Source organism: Coregonus lavaretus (assembly GCF_964263955.1).
Source record: "Coregonus lavaretus genome assembly, chromosome: 20".
Taxonomy (NCBI): Eukaryota; Metazoa; Chordata; class Actinopteri; order Salmoniformes; family Salmonidae; genus Coregonus; species Coregonus lavaretus.
This window is the reverse complement of record NC_140007.1, coordinates 30,907,264-30,922,668: the sequence shown is the minus strand read 5'-3', so window position 1 is coordinate 30,922,668 and position 15,405 is coordinate 30,907,264. Positions and strand designations below refer to the sequence as shown.

At 42.3% G+C, this 15,405-nt stretch overlaps 1 protein-coding gene across 1 annotated transcript in view; it reads left to right on the top strand.

Moving 5' to 3' along the window:
- The first annotated feature begins 2,298 nt into the window (after positions 1-2,298).
- The window catches only part of LOC311147998 (protein-serine O-palmitoleoyltransferase porcupine-like), a 34,340-nt gene continuing 21,233 nt past the window's right edge, over positions 2,299-15,405 (top strand). The window contains exons 1-8 of the mRNA XM_084184872.1: positions 2,299-2,401; positions 3,426-3,578; positions 3,806-3,998; positions 4,143-4,186; positions 14,135-14,316; positions 14,423-14,553; positions 14,767-14,787; positions 15,048-15,062. Of these exons, the coding sequence (XP_084040998.1) occupies positions 3,440-3,578; positions 3,806-3,998; positions 4,143-4,186; positions 14,135-14,316; positions 14,423-14,553; positions 14,767-14,787; positions 15,048-15,062 (725 nt within the window). The 5' untranslated portion in view covers positions 2,299-2,401; positions 3,426-3,439. The remainder of the gene's footprint in view (positions 2,402-3,425; positions 3,579-3,805; positions 3,999-4,142; positions 4,187-14,134; positions 14,317-14,422; positions 14,554-14,766; positions 14,788-15,047; positions 15,063-15,405) is intronic.

The window sequence follows — 15,405 nt, the reverse complement described above, 5'->3', positions numbered from 1 at the left end:
ACCTTATGGAACAGCAGGGACTATGAAGAGACACAGGCACAGACACACGCTTACACATACACATACACATGATAAGACGCATTCTACACACACATACACATGGATTTTGTATTGTAGATGTGTGGTAGTAGAGTAGTGGCCTGAGGGCACACACTTAATGTGTTGTTAAAAGTGTAATGAAATGTAATGTCATGTAATATTAGTCCCCTGTAGCTCAGTTGGTAGAGCATGGCGCTTGCAACGCCAGGGTTGTGGGTTCGATTCCCACGGGGGGCCAGTATGAAAAATGTATGCACTCACTAACTGTAAGTCGCTCTGGATAAGAGCGTCTGCTAAATAATAATAAAATAATAATAATATGCCATTTAGCAGACGCTTTTATCCAAAGCGACTTACAGTCATGCGTGCATACATTTTTGTGTATGGGTGGTCCCGGGGATCGAACCCACTACCCTGGCGTTACAAGCGCCGTGCTCTACCAGCTGAGCTACGGAGGACCCCATAATGACAAAGCAAAACCAGGTTTTTAGAAATGTTTTCAAATGTATAAATCCCATTCTTCTCTGCAGATGCTCTCAAGCTCTGTCAGGTTGGATGGGGAGCATCGCTGCACAGCTATTTTCAGGACTCTCTAGAGATGTTCGATCGGGTTCAAGTCCGGGCTCTGGCTGGGCCACTCAAGGACATTCAGAAACTTGTCCCGAAGCCACTCCTGTGTTGTCTTGACTGTGTGCTTAGGGTTGTTGTCCTGTTGGAAGGTGAATCTCACCCCAGTCTGAGGTCCTGAGCGCTCTGGAGCAGGTTTTCACCAAGGATCTCTCTGTACTTTGCTCCATTCATCTTTGCCTCGATCCTGACTAGTCTCCCAGTCCCTGCCGCTGAAAAACATCCCCACGGCATGATGCTGCCACCACCATGCTTCACCGTAGGGATGGTGCCATGTTTCCTCCAGACGTGACTCTTGGCATTCAGGCCAAAGAGTTCAATCTTGGTTTCATCAGACCAGATAATCTTGTTTCTCATGGTCTGAGTCTTTTAGTTGCCTTTTGGCAAACTCCAAGTGGGCTGTCATGTGCCTTTTACTGAGGAGTGGCTTCTGTCTGATTTGGTGGAGTGCTGCAGAGATGGTTGTCCTTCTGGAAGGTTCTCCCATCTCCACAGAGGACCTCTGGAGCTCTGTCAGAGTGACCATTGGGATCTTGGTCACCTCCCTGACCAAGGCCCTTCTCCCCCGATTGCTCAGTTTGGCCGGGTGGCCAGCTCTAGGAAGTGTCTTGGTGGTTCCAAACTTCTTCCATTTAAGAATGATGGAGGCCACTGTGTTCTTGGGGACCTTCAATGCTGCAGACATTTTTTGGTACCCTTCCCCAGATCTGTGCCTCGACACAATCCTGTCTCGGCGCTCTACGAACAGTTCCTTCGACCTCATGGCTTGGTCTTTGCTCTGACATGCACTGTCAATTGTGGGACCTTATATAGACATGTGTGTGCCTTTCCAAATAATGTCCAATTAATTGAATTTACCACAGGTGGACTCCAATCAAGTTGTAGAAACATCTCAAGGATGATCAATGGAAACAGGATGCACCTGAGCTCAATTTCGAGTCTCATAGCAAAAGGTCTGAATACTTATGTAAATAAGGTATTTCTGTTTTTTATTTTTAATACATTTGCAAAAAAATCGAAAAACCTGTTTTCGCTTTGTCATTATGGGGTATTGTACGTAGATTGATGAGGAAAACAATTAATTTAATCAATTTTAGAATAAGGCTGTAAGGTAACAAAATGTGGAAAAAGTCAAGGGGTCTTAATACTTTCCGAATGCACTGTATGTACACATAGACCATAGATATTGTCACTAATTTGATATTCCCTGGTCTACCACAGCCACAGTAGAGTTATTACTTTACTCACAAATGTATCTATTGATGTGGTCTGTAAAGTTTGTCAGAGACAAGGCCCTGCTCCCTGGAACGCATTTGCGAAATCCATGACCAAAAGGATATCGCAGGCGGAGCGTATTTTTCGTTGTATGCGTCCTATTGGTCGCATAATACTGGCACGTTATGTACCCTTTGTGATTGGGCCTACAGTCAACGCCACCTCTGGTTACAGTTGCAGTTGATTTGTTATCTACTTGTATCGGGGCAACTGACTCCAATGATTGGCTAATTCCTCTAAAACTACGCAGTTGATTGGTTAATCCGTTCGTAGAGTAACACTGGCTGTATGAATTGCGAAAGCGACTGCTGCTGCTGCTATGACCTGGAGCTTGGTGTCAGAATAATGCTGTATCAGGACCGACCGTGCATGAAGTCATAACATTTTGTCAAGTGGCTACAGATAGAAGAAACGGACAAGTAAACCCATTTGACGGAACAGCTGACTGAAGGGTTTGGAGGTAAAACACATAATTTCCCTCTCAAAAATGAAAGCAAGTCTGGAATGATGATGAGTCTCGTGAAAAAAGTGTCTGTCACCCGCTGGTGGTGTAGCGGGTTGAGGTCGGCTGACTATCCAGACACCACAGTGTGTAGGTATTTTCTTTTCTGGTCGTGTTTGATGATTAAGGAAAGCACGGTCAGCGAATTTCATTAATAGCAGATAGCTAACGTTATTAAGTGAGCACAATAATGGAAGACTGTACTGCTACGACCTTTGCAAGTAGCATCTGACGTTAGTGTGAAGACAACTGCACTGCGGATTAGGACGAATTTGTATGGCGCCAGCCTGCTAGCTAGCTATTTGTGAGTTGTTCCTTGTAAACCAGCATGCAAATTAATGTTGTGTGTTGTAACTTGGGAAACAACATAAACCTGTCAGTTTGTGGAAGACTATTTGGGCCATCTTTAGATTAATTATACAGTATATTGATTTAGCAGAATAGCTTGCGTGGTAATGTAGTAGTCCATGAATGCACACAACTGCCTGCACCAGGGCCACTGCCCTAGAAAGCTCACACTAGCTACTTATAATTGACTAAAACAATTCACTAGCTACTTATAATTGAATAAAACTGCATATAATGCATTTTGTTGATGCATTGCACAGATCACAGATGCGTCAATCCTGAAGCATGGTGGAGCTTGTAGTTTGCTTCCCACAGTGCCCCCTTCCCCCCAAAAACGGTGCTTGTCTTTTCCTACTAGCACTGACTTTGCTGATAACTACTTACTACGACTGTGATATGTGGTTGTCTCACCTAGTTATCTTATGATGAATGCATTAATTGTAAGTTGCTCTGGATAACAGTGTCTGCTAAATAAAGTACATTTCAAATGTAAATGTAGTTTAGCCAGTGTTTACTTTGTCAGCATGCACAAAGAGTGGTGGTCACAGATGTTATTTCTGTTGGAACTTATACATTTTAAATTGTAATGTTGCCTATTAGAATATCCTTCTTCATGATTATCCCCCCCTCTAAGGTCCTTTGCATGGCATGATGGGGTCCTTCAGCCGACAGGAGTTCTTCCATGAGCTTGCGGAGGGCTGCTTTCTGCCCACCACTGAGCAGGGCCTGGAGCAGGTCTGGCAGCTTCTGGTCATCTGCCTTCTATGCCGACTTCTCTGGATTCTGGGTGAGATTTCACATTCCTTTGTGTGAAATGTGACTTTTGGAATTTAATTGTCACAGAGCTCCCGATAACAACAGAACATGATGAGTATTAGGAGAGTCATTTTGATTATGACATTTCGGGAAAAATTATTATATAGAACTGAAGAACTACATGCATGTTTTACAACTGTCGACTACTACATGTTCTTATTCTCTTCTGTGTTGTTGTTGTTTTGTTGCCCTGGTCAGGCCTCCCATCCTATGTGAAACACCTGAGCACTGTGGCAGGAGGGTTCTACACCCTGTACCTGTTCTTTGAGCTCCACATGGTGTGGGTGGTGCTGCTCAGTCTACTGTGCTACCTCATCCTCTTCCTCTGTCGGCACTCCAGTAACCGGGCCACCTTCCTCTCCATCACCATCCTTATCTACCTGCTCATGGGGTAGGTAGGCCTTGTCTGTTACCAGGCAACAACATACACTTTTTTAAGTAAAGAGAATTGATGATAAACAACTTGACTGAGTCCTTTCAGCTCCTAGTGGAGCAAACAGCCTCTAATTGGTCTACTCTTGTCTTATCCAACCAGAGAGCTGCATATGATGGACACCACCACCTGGCACAAAATGAGAGGTTGGTACATACTTTGTAATTAGTTCTTGCATATATTGTATATACAGTACCAGTCAAAGTTAGGACACACCTACTCATTCCAGGGTTTTTCTTTATTTTTACTATTTTCTACATTATAGAATGATAGTGAAGACATCAAAACTATGAAATAACACATGGAATCATGTAGTAACCAAAAAAGTGTTAAACAAATCAAAATATATTTTATATTTGAGATTCTTCAAAGTAGCCAACCTTTGCCTTGATGACAGCTTTGCACACTCTTGGCATTCTCTCAACCAGCTTCATGAGGTAGTCACATGGAATGCATTTCAATTAACAGGTGTGCCTTGTTAAAAGTTAATTTGTGGAATTTCTTTCCTTCTTAATGCGTTTGAGCCAATCAGTTGTGTTGTGACAAGGTAGGGTTGGTATACAGAAGATAGCCATATTTGGTAAAGACAAAGTCCATATTATGGCAAGAACAGCTCAAATAAGCAAAGCGAAACAACAGTCCATCATTACTTTAAGACATGAAGGTCAGTCAATATGGAAGATTTCAAGAACTTTGAAAGTTTCTTCAAGTGCAGTCGCAAAAACCATCAAGCGCTATGATGAAACTGTCTCTCATGAGGACCGCCACAGGAATGGAAGACCCAGAGTTACCTCTGCTGCAGAGGATAAGTTCATTAGAGTTACCAGCCTCAGAAATTGCAGCCCAAATAAATGCTTCACAGAGTTCAAGTAACAAACACATCTCAACATCAACTGTTCAGAGGAGACTGCGTGAATCAGGCCTTCATGGTCGAATTGCTGCAAAGAAACCACTACTAAAGGACACCAATAAGAAGAAGGAGAGTGATGGAGTGCTGCATCAGATGACCTGCCCTCCACAATCCCCCGACCTCAACGCAGTTGAGATGGTTTGGGATGAGTCGGACCACAGAGTGAAGGAAAAGCAGCCAACAAGTGCTCAGTATATGTGGGAACTCCTTCAAGACGGTTGGAAAAGCATTCCAAGTGAAGCTGGTTGAGAAAATGCCAAGCGTGTGCAAAGCTGTCATCAAGGCAGAGGGTGGCTATTTGAAGAATCTCAAATATAATTATTATTATTTTTTGATTACTACATGATTCCATATGTGTTATTTCATAGTTTTGATGTCTTCACTATTATTATACAATGTATAAATAAAGAAAAACCCTTGAATGAGTAGGTGTGTCCAAACTTTTGACTGGTACTGTATATATAATTAGTATTGCATGTAGCAGTGGAGGCTCCTCAGAGGTGACATGTTGTCCACCCAATCAATGATGGATGCGATAAGGAATTATATATACAGTGAGGGAAATAAGTATTTGACCCGTCTGCAAAACATGACTTAGTACTTGGTGGCAACACCCTTGTTGGCAATCACAGAGGTCAGAGGTAGCCACCAGGTTTGCACACATCTCAGGAGGGATTTTGTCCCACTCCTTTTTGCAGATCTTCTCCAAGTCATTAAGGTTTCGAGGCTGACGTTTGGCAACTCGAACCTTCAGCTCCCTCCACAGATTTTCTATGAGATTAAGGTCTGGAGACTGGCTAGGCCACTCCAGGACCTTAATGTGCTTCTTCTTGAGCCACTCCTTTGTTGCCTTGGCCGTGTGTTTTGGGTCATTGTCATGCTGGAATACCCATCCACGACCCATTTTCAATGCCCTGGCTGAGGGAAAGAGGTTCTCACCCAAGATTTGACGGTACATGGCCCCGTCCATCGTCCCTTTGATGCGGTGAAGTTGTCCTGTCCCCTTAGCAGGAAAACACCCCCAAAGCATAATGTTTCCACCTCCATGTTTGACGGTGGGGATGGCGTTCTTGGGGTCATAGGTAGCATTCCTCCTTCTCCAAACACGGCGAGTTGAGTTGATGCCAAAGAGCTCCATTTTGCTTCATCTCATCTGACCACAACACTTTCACCCAGTTCTCCTCTGAATCTTTCAGATGTTCATTGGCAAACTTCAGACGGGCATGTATATGTGCTTTCTTGAGCAGGGGGACCTTGCGGGCGCTGCAGGATTTCAGTCCTTCACGGCGTAGTGTGTTACCAATTGTTTTCTTGGTGACTATGGTCCCAGCTGCCTTGAGATCATTGACAAGATCCTCCCGTGTAGTTCTGGGCTGATTCCTCACCGTTCTCATGATCATTGCAACTCCACAAGGTGAGATCTTGTATGGAGCCCCAGGCAGAGGGAGATTGACAGTTCTTTTGTGTTTCTTCCATTTGCGAATAATCGCACCAACTGTTGTCACCTTCTCACCAAGCTGCTTGGCGATGGACTTGTAGCCCATTCCAGCCTTGTGTAGGTCTACAATCTTGTCCCTGACATCATTGCAGAGCTCTTTGGTCTTGGCCATGGTGGAGAGTTTGGAATCTGATTGATTGATTGCTTCTGTGGACAGGTTTCTTTTATACAGGTAACAAACTGAGATTAGGAGCACTCCCTTTAAGGGTGTGCTCCTAATCTCAACTCGTTACCTGTATAAAAGACACCTGGGAGCCAGAAATCTTTCTGATTGAGAGGGGGTCAAATACTTATTTCCCTCATTAAAATGCAAATTAATTTATAACATTTTTGACATGTGTTTTTCTGGATTTTTTTGTTTGTTATTCGGTCTCTCACTGTTCAAATAAACCTACCATTAAAATTATAGACTGATCATTTCTTTGTCAGTGGGCAAACGTACAAAATCAGCAGGGGATCAAATACTTTTTTTCCTCACTGTGTATGTATGTATGTATATATATATATATATATATATATATATATATATATATATATATATATATATATATATATATATATATATATATATATATATATATATATATATATATATATATAGCAGCCACATACAAACACCTTGTTGTGTGTATATACAGTGGGGAAAAAAAGTATTTAGTCAGCCACCAATTGTGCATGTTCTCCTACTTAAAAAGATGAGAGAGGCCTGTAATTTTCATCATAGGTACACGTCAACTATGACAGACAAATTGAGATTTTTTTTTCCAGAAAATCACATTGTAGGATTTTTTATTAATTTATTTGCAAATTATGGTGGAAAATAAGTATTTGGTCACCTACAAACAAGCAAGATTTCTGGCTCTCACAGACCTGTAACGTTTTCTTTAAGAGGCTCCTCTGTCCTCCACTCGTTACCTGTATTAATGGCACCTGTTTGAACTTGTTATCAGTATAAAAGACACCTGTCCACAACCTCAAACAGTCACACTCCAAACTCCACTATGGCCAAGACCAAAGAGCTGTCAAAGGACACCAGAAACAAAATTGTAGACCTGCACCAGGCTGGGAAGACTGAATCTGCAATAGGTAAGCAGCTTGGTTTGAAGAAATCAACTGTGGGAGCAATTATTAGGAAATGGAAGACATACAAGACCACTGATAATCTCCCTCGATCTGGGGCTCCACGCAAGATCTCACCCCGTGGGGTCAAAATGATCACAAGAATGGTGAGCAAAAATCCCAGAACCACACGGGGGGACCTAGTGAATGACCTGCAGAGAGCTGGGACCAAAGTAACAAAGCCTACCATCAGTAACACACTACGCCGCCAGGGACTCAAATCCTGCAGTGCGAGACGTGTCCCCCTGCTTAAGCCAGTACATGTCCAGGCCCATCTGAAGTTTGCTAAAATGCATTTGGATGATCCAGAAGAGGATTGGGAGAATGTCAGATGAAACCAAAATATAACTTTTTGGTAAAAACTCAACTTGTTGTGTTTGGAGGACAAAGAATGCTGAGTTGCATCCAAAGAACACCATACCTACTGTGAAGCATGGGGGTGGAAACATCATGCTTTGGAGCTGTTTTTCTGCAAAGGGACCAGGATGACTGATCCGTGTAAAGGAAAGAATGAATGGGGCCAAGTATCGTGAGATTTTGAGTGAAAACCTCCTTCCATCAGCAAGGGCATTGAAGATGAAACGTGGCTGGGTCTTTCAGCATGACAATGATCCCAAACACACCGCCCGGGCAACGAAGGAGTGGCTTCGTAAGAAGCATTTCAAGGTCCTGGAGTGGCCTAGCCAGTCTCCAGATCTCAACACCATAGAAAATCTTTGGAGGGAGTTGAAAGTCTGTGTTGCCCAGCGACAGCCCCAAAACATCACTGCTCTAGAGGAGATCTGCATGGAGGAATGGGCCAAAATACCAGCAACAGTGTGTGAAAACCTTGTGAAGACTTACAGAAAACGTTTGACCTGTGTCATTGCCAACAAAGGGTATATAACAAAGTATTGAGAAACTTTTGTTATTGACCAAATACTTATTTTCCACCATAATTTGCAAATAAATTCATTACAAATCCTACAATGTGATTTTTCAGGATTTTTTTTCTCATTTTGTCTGTCATAGTTGACGTGTACCTATGATGAAAATTACAGGCCTCTCTCATCTTTTTAAGTGGGAGAACTTGCACAATTGGTGGCTGACTAAATACTTTTTTCCCCACTATATATATATATATATATATATATATATATATATATATATATATATATATATATATATATATTTTTTTTTTTATATATACAGTGATCCCTCGCCACTTCGCGGTTCACTTATCGCGGATTCGCTATTTCGCGGATTTTCATAATGCATTTTTTTTTTTTTGGTGCATTGTGCTCTGCATTCTGATTCGCTAAAAACTCACTCCCGCTTCTTGTATCAAAACATGCTACGAATTGTGCTATCATTTTGTCGTCTCGTGCAGTTATGTGTACGTACATAAAACAGCTTGGCAAATTTACATTAAGTTGGCCAAATTATCTTGTAATTTCGAACATCTCCTAAACCCATAATGTCGACGAAACGGCCTGGACCGACAAAAGCACCTGCGGATGGGCCCAAACGGCGGAAGATGCTACCTATCTCAGATAAAGTTAAACTTCTGGACATGCTAAGGGAAGGTAAAAGCTATGCAGCCGTTGCTCGCCATTACGGAATCAATGAATCTTCCGTTCGTTACATAAAGAAGGAGGAAAAAAACATAAGGACGACAGCAGCAGTCAATGAGGAGGAAGGACTAACGCTTGGTCGCTTAGCAACCATGGTGCGAATGGCCACTGAACTTAAGCGAGTAGCTGAGGAATGGGACCCTTTGATGAGCCGTTCATTACAGTTCTCCAACGTAATCGATGGTGGCATGTCGGTGTACAAGGATCTTTTTGCAAAGAAGAAAAAAGAGCGACAACAGCTGCCTGTCACTATGTTCTTCTCCCGAACAAACACACCTGCACCGCGGGCTTCAGAAGAAGAGAACACTGCAGAGCGCAGTCAGGATGCAGCGGCCCAGTCTGAAGAGCAGTGAAACGGCCTACACGTGAGTCACTGTATTTGTATACATGTAATAGTTGCTAATTGTAAAAAAAAAAAGTTTTCTATTTCGCGGATTTCACTTATCGCGGGTCATTTTCGGAACGTAACCCCCGCGATAAACGAGGGATTACTGTATATACACTGCTCAAATAAATAAAGGGAACACTAAAATAACACATCCTAGATCTGAATGAATGAAATAATCTTATTAAATACTTTTTTCTTTACATAGTTGAATGTGCTGACCACAAAATCACACAAAAATTATCAATGGAAATCAAATGTATCAACCCATGGAGGTCTGGATTTGGAGTAACCCTCAAAAATAAAGTGGAAAACCACACTACAGGCTGATCCAACTTTGATGTAATGTCCTTAAAACAAGTCAAAATTAAGCTCAGTAGTGTGTGTGGCCTCCACGTGCCTGTATGACCTCCCTACAACGCCTGGGCATGCTCCTGATGAGGTGGCGGATGGTCTCCTGAGGGATCTCCTCCCAGACCTGGACTAAAGCATCTGCCAACTCCTGGACTGTCTGTGGTGCAACGTGGCGTTGGTGGATGGAGCGAGACATGATGTCCCAGATGTGCTCAATTGGATTCAGGTCTGGGGAACGGGCGGGCCAGTCCATAGCATCAATGCCTTCCTCTTGCAGGAACTGCTGACACACTCCAGCCACATGAGGTCTAGCATTGTCTTGCATTAGGAGGAACCCAGGGCCAACCGCACCAGCATATGGTCTCACAAGGGGTCTGAGGATCACATCTCGGTACCTAATGGCAGTCAGGCTACCTCTGGCGAGCACATGGAGGGCTGTGCGGCCCCCCAAATAAATGCCACCCCACACCATGACTGAGCCACCGCCAAACCGGTCATGCTGGAGGATGTTGCAGGCAGCAGAACGTTCTCCACGGCGTCTCCAGACTCTGTCACGTCTGTCACGTGCTCAGTGTGAACCTGCTTTCATCTGTGAAGAGCACAGGGCGCCAGTGGTGAATTTGCCAATCTTGGTGTTCTCTGGCAAATGCCAAACGTCCTGCACGGTGTTGGGCTGTAAGCACAACCCCCACCTGTGGACGTCGGGCCCTCATACCACCCTCATGGAGTCTGTTTCTGACCGTTTGAGCAGACACATGCACATTGCTGCCTGCTGGAGGTCATTTTGCAGGGCTCTGGCAGTGCTCCTCCTGCTCCTCCTTGCACAAAGGCGGAGGTAGCAGTCCTGCTGCTGGGTTGTTGCCCTCCTACGGCCTCCTCCACGTCTCCTGATGTACTGGCCTGTCTCCTGGTAGCGCCTCCATGCTCTGGACACTACGCTGACAGACACAGCAAACCTTCTTGCCACAGCTCGCATTGATGTGCCATCCTGGATGAGCTGCACTACCTGAGCCACTTGTGTGGGTTGTAGACTCCGTCTCATGCTACCACTAGAGTGAAGGCACCGCCAGCATTCAAAAGTGACCAAAACATCAGCCAGGAAGCATAGGAACTGAGAAGTGGTCTGTGGTCACCACCTGCAAAACCAGTCCTTTATTGGGGGTGTCTTGCTAATTGCCTATAATTTCCACCTGTTGTCTATTCCATTTGCACAACAGCATGTGACATTTATTGTCAATCAGTGTTGCTTCCTAAGTGGACAGTTTGATTTCACAGAAGTGTGATTGATTTGGAGTTACATTGTGTTGTTTAAGTGTTCCCTTAATTTTTTTGAGCAGTATATATATATATATATATATATATATATATATATATATATATATATATATATATATATATATATATATATATATATATATATATATATATATATATATATATATATATATATATATATATATATATATATATATATATATATATATATATATAATTCCTTATCGCATCCATCATTGATTGGGTGGACAACATGTCAGTTTATGCTGCAAGAGCTCTGATAAGGTTGGAGGACGTCCTCTGGAAGTTGTCAATAATACTGTGTAAGTCTATGGAAGGGGGTGAGAACCATGAGCCTCCTAGGTTTTGTTTTGAAGTCAATGTACCCAGAGGAGGACAGAAGCTAGCTGTCCTCCGGCTACACTATGGTGCTACATGTGAATATATTTAGTATAGTTTTATCTAAAAAGGACAACTTTTTTAATGTTTCACTATTTTTATTTTTATGAAATTCACTGAAGAGGATGGTCCTCCCCTTTGCTGGTGACACTATATATATATATATATATATATATATATATATATATATATATATACACACACACACACACACACACACACACACACACACAAACACAAAACGAGCTGTTAGTATGTGACTGCTATGAAAAGTCAACTGTGTTTGAGTGTGGTCAGGGGTGTATTCATTGCACCTATTCTGTTCAAAAAGGTTTTTTAAACGGAAGCGAAGCGAACGGAACGGAACGGGGATAAACATACCTGAATTTGTCCAATAGAAGCTCTCGTTTGCAACTGTTGGACTAATGATTACACCCTAGATCAGCTAGATGCAGGCAAGAGTGCGCAAGGCGGTATTGAAAGTGTCACTGTTTGTCACCTTGATTACTCAATTCTCTCGACCTGTACACCTACGTTGTAAACATAGGCTAGGTTGTAGCAACCTCATGATGGGTACAGGGAAAATGTGAGTATCATGTAGTAGCCTAAACCTATCAATGTTAAATTGAGCTGGGTGAATGGAATATGAATGACAGTCATCCAATATGCTGTAATAGAAATGAGGCCATGTTCATAAAAAAATTATCATCCTCCCTCATCTTAATTGGCACTGATCACCACTGGCATATAGTGCACACAAAGGAACAGCATTCTATGAAGTCACATTTGAATGTTAATTATGAATACATTGATATGACTAGAGACATACAGTACCAGTCAAAAGTTTGGAGACACCCACTCATTCAAGGATTTTTCTTTATTTTTACTATTTTTTATATTTTAGAATAATAGTGAAGCCATCAAATCTATGTAATAACACATGGAATCATGTAGTAACCAAAAAAGTGTTAAATAAATCAAAATATATTTTATATTTGAGATTCTTCAAATAGCCACCCTTTGCCTTGATGACAGCTTTGCACACTCTTGGCATTCTCTCAACCAGCTTCATGAGGTAGTCACATGGAATGCATTTCAATTAACAGGTGTGCCTTGTTAAAAGTTAATTTGTGGAATTTCTTCCTTCTTAATGCATTTGAGCCAATCAGTTGTGTTGTGACAAGGTATGGGGGGGGGGGTATACAGTAGATAGCCCTATTTGGTAAAAGACCAAGTCCATATTATGGCAAAAACAGCTGAAATAAGCAAAGAGAAATGACAGTCCATCATTACGTTAAGACATGAAGGTCAGTCAATATGAAACATTTCAAGAACTTTGAAAGTTTCTTCAAGTGTAGTCGCAAAAACCATCCAGCGCTATGATGAAACTGGCTCTCATGAGGACCGCCACAGGAATGGAAGACCCAGCGTTACCTCTGCTGCAGAGGATAAGTTCATTCGAGTTACCAGCCTCAGAAATTACAGGCCAAATAAATGCTTCACAGAGTTCAAGTCACAGACACATCTCAACATCAACTGTTCAGAGGGGACCCTGTGAATCAGGCCTTCATGGTCGAATTGCTGCAAAGAAACCACTACTAAAGGACACCAATAAGAAGAAGAGACCTGCTTGGGCCAAGAAACACGAGCAATGGACATTAGACGGTGTAAATGTGTCCTTTGGTCTGGAGTCCAAATGGGAGCTTTTTGGTTCCAACCACTGTGTCTTTGTGAGACGCGGTGTGGGTGAACGGATGATCTCCGCATGTGTAGTTCCCACCGTAATGCATGCATGGAGGAGGAAGTGTTATGGTGTGGGGGTGTTTTGTTGGTGACACTGTCTGTGATTTATTTAGAATTCAAGACACACTTAACCAGCATGGCTACCACAGCATTCTGCAGCGATACGCCATCCCGTCTGGTTTGGGCTTAGTGGGACTATCATTTGTTTTTCAACAGGACAATGACCCAACACACCTCCAGGCTGTGTAAGGGCTACTTTACCAAGAAGGAGAGTGATGGAGTGCTGCATCAGATGACCTGGCCTCCACAATCCCCCGACCTCAACCCAATTTAGATGGTTTGGGATGAGTCGGACGGCAGAGTGAATGAAAAGCAGCCAACAAGTGCTAAGCATATGTGGGAACTCCTTCAAGACTGTTGGAAAAGCATTCCAGGTGAAGCTGGTTGAGAGAATGCCAAGAATGTGCAAAGCTGTCATCAAGGCAAAGGCTGGCTATTTGAGGAATCTCAAAAAAATATATATTTTGATACTTTTTTGGTTACTACATGATCCCATATGTGTTATTTCATAGTTTTGATGTCTTCACTATTATTCTACAATATAGAAAAAAGTAAAACATTAAGAAAAACCCTTGAATGAGTAGGTGTGTTCAAACATTTGACAGGTTCTGTATATCCCCATAAACCCTGTGAAAGATTCATTAACAGTTTACAACTATGTGTTGTACATGCGGTTGTACATGACAACATGAACATTGTGATGAATATTTCAAGATTCACTGAGTTCTGTATCTGCAGGTTCCCAGATGGTGGTTGCCATGAAGGCCATCTCTCTAGCTTTTGACCTGGATCGGGGCGTGGTGGCCAATGTGCCTTCTCCTGTGGAGTTCATGGGCTATATCTACTTTGTGGGGACTGTCATATTTGGGCCCTGGATCAGCTTCAACAGCTACAGAGAGGCTATAAAGGGCCGCAAACTGGTAAGTTCAGTGTTAAGTCCTGTCTTGAGCAGAGGGATACGGAGGGAGATAGGTGAAGGAAATGGAGAGAGAGATGGTATTAATATGTTCTCCTCGTCTTCTTCAGAGTTTCTCCTGGATATGGAAAGTGTGTGTCAGCTGGGTGAAGAGCCAGCTTTGTCTGATCATCTCTAACTGTGTTGCTCCCTACCTCTTCCCTTACTTCATCCCTATCTATGGGGACAAGCTGCTACGCAAGTGAGTGGATGACCTAACCTCTTAGTGCTGTTGTAATGATTTACTGTAGGTCATAGAAAGCATCCACAGACATTTATATTTGTGATCGTTCAAAAACAGGTGCAACGTACATTTTTCAGTAATGTTTTTCTGAATGGTAATGCTCACATTCTTATTTGTTTATTTTTCTCCCTTTCAATAAATGTTCTTACTTTGCCTGGGCTCTATCCCCAGCAAAACAAAACGGAAGATCAGGTAACTATTTATCAGATATTATGACAATACAATATCCTCCACCTGTCTCTGTAATTCATTTTATATTGCATGTCCATTTCTAACTCACCAGCTGTTCCACCTTCCTGACACCTGCACGTCTGTACCCCAATCATTCCCACAACCGAGTCTCTCTGTCCTGCCCACTCATGCCATGAGACTTAAAAGAGTGAGTCTGTATCAGTTAAATGTATTAAATCAAATTAAATGATTAACATTTCCTTCAATTGTTTGCTGCGCAGAGGTTCTGTGGCAAGGTATGTTTAATGCCATTTATATTACAATGGAAAATGGTATTATTGTTAAAGGTCCAATGCAGTAGTTTTAATCTCAATATCAAATAATTTCTGGTAACAATTAAGTACCTTACTATGATTGTTTTCAATTAAAATATTCAAAAAGAAAATTAGCAAAGAGCAATTTCTCAAGCAAGAATTTTGCTAGGACTGTCTGGGAGTGGTCTGAGTGGGGAGGGGAAAACTGAAAACGAGCTGTTATTGGCAGAAGGGTTGGGAACACTTTCTTATTTGTCTATTTACTAATTTACCATATCACCAGGCAGGCCAAAACTCCATCCCACCAAAACAGGCTGAAATTTCA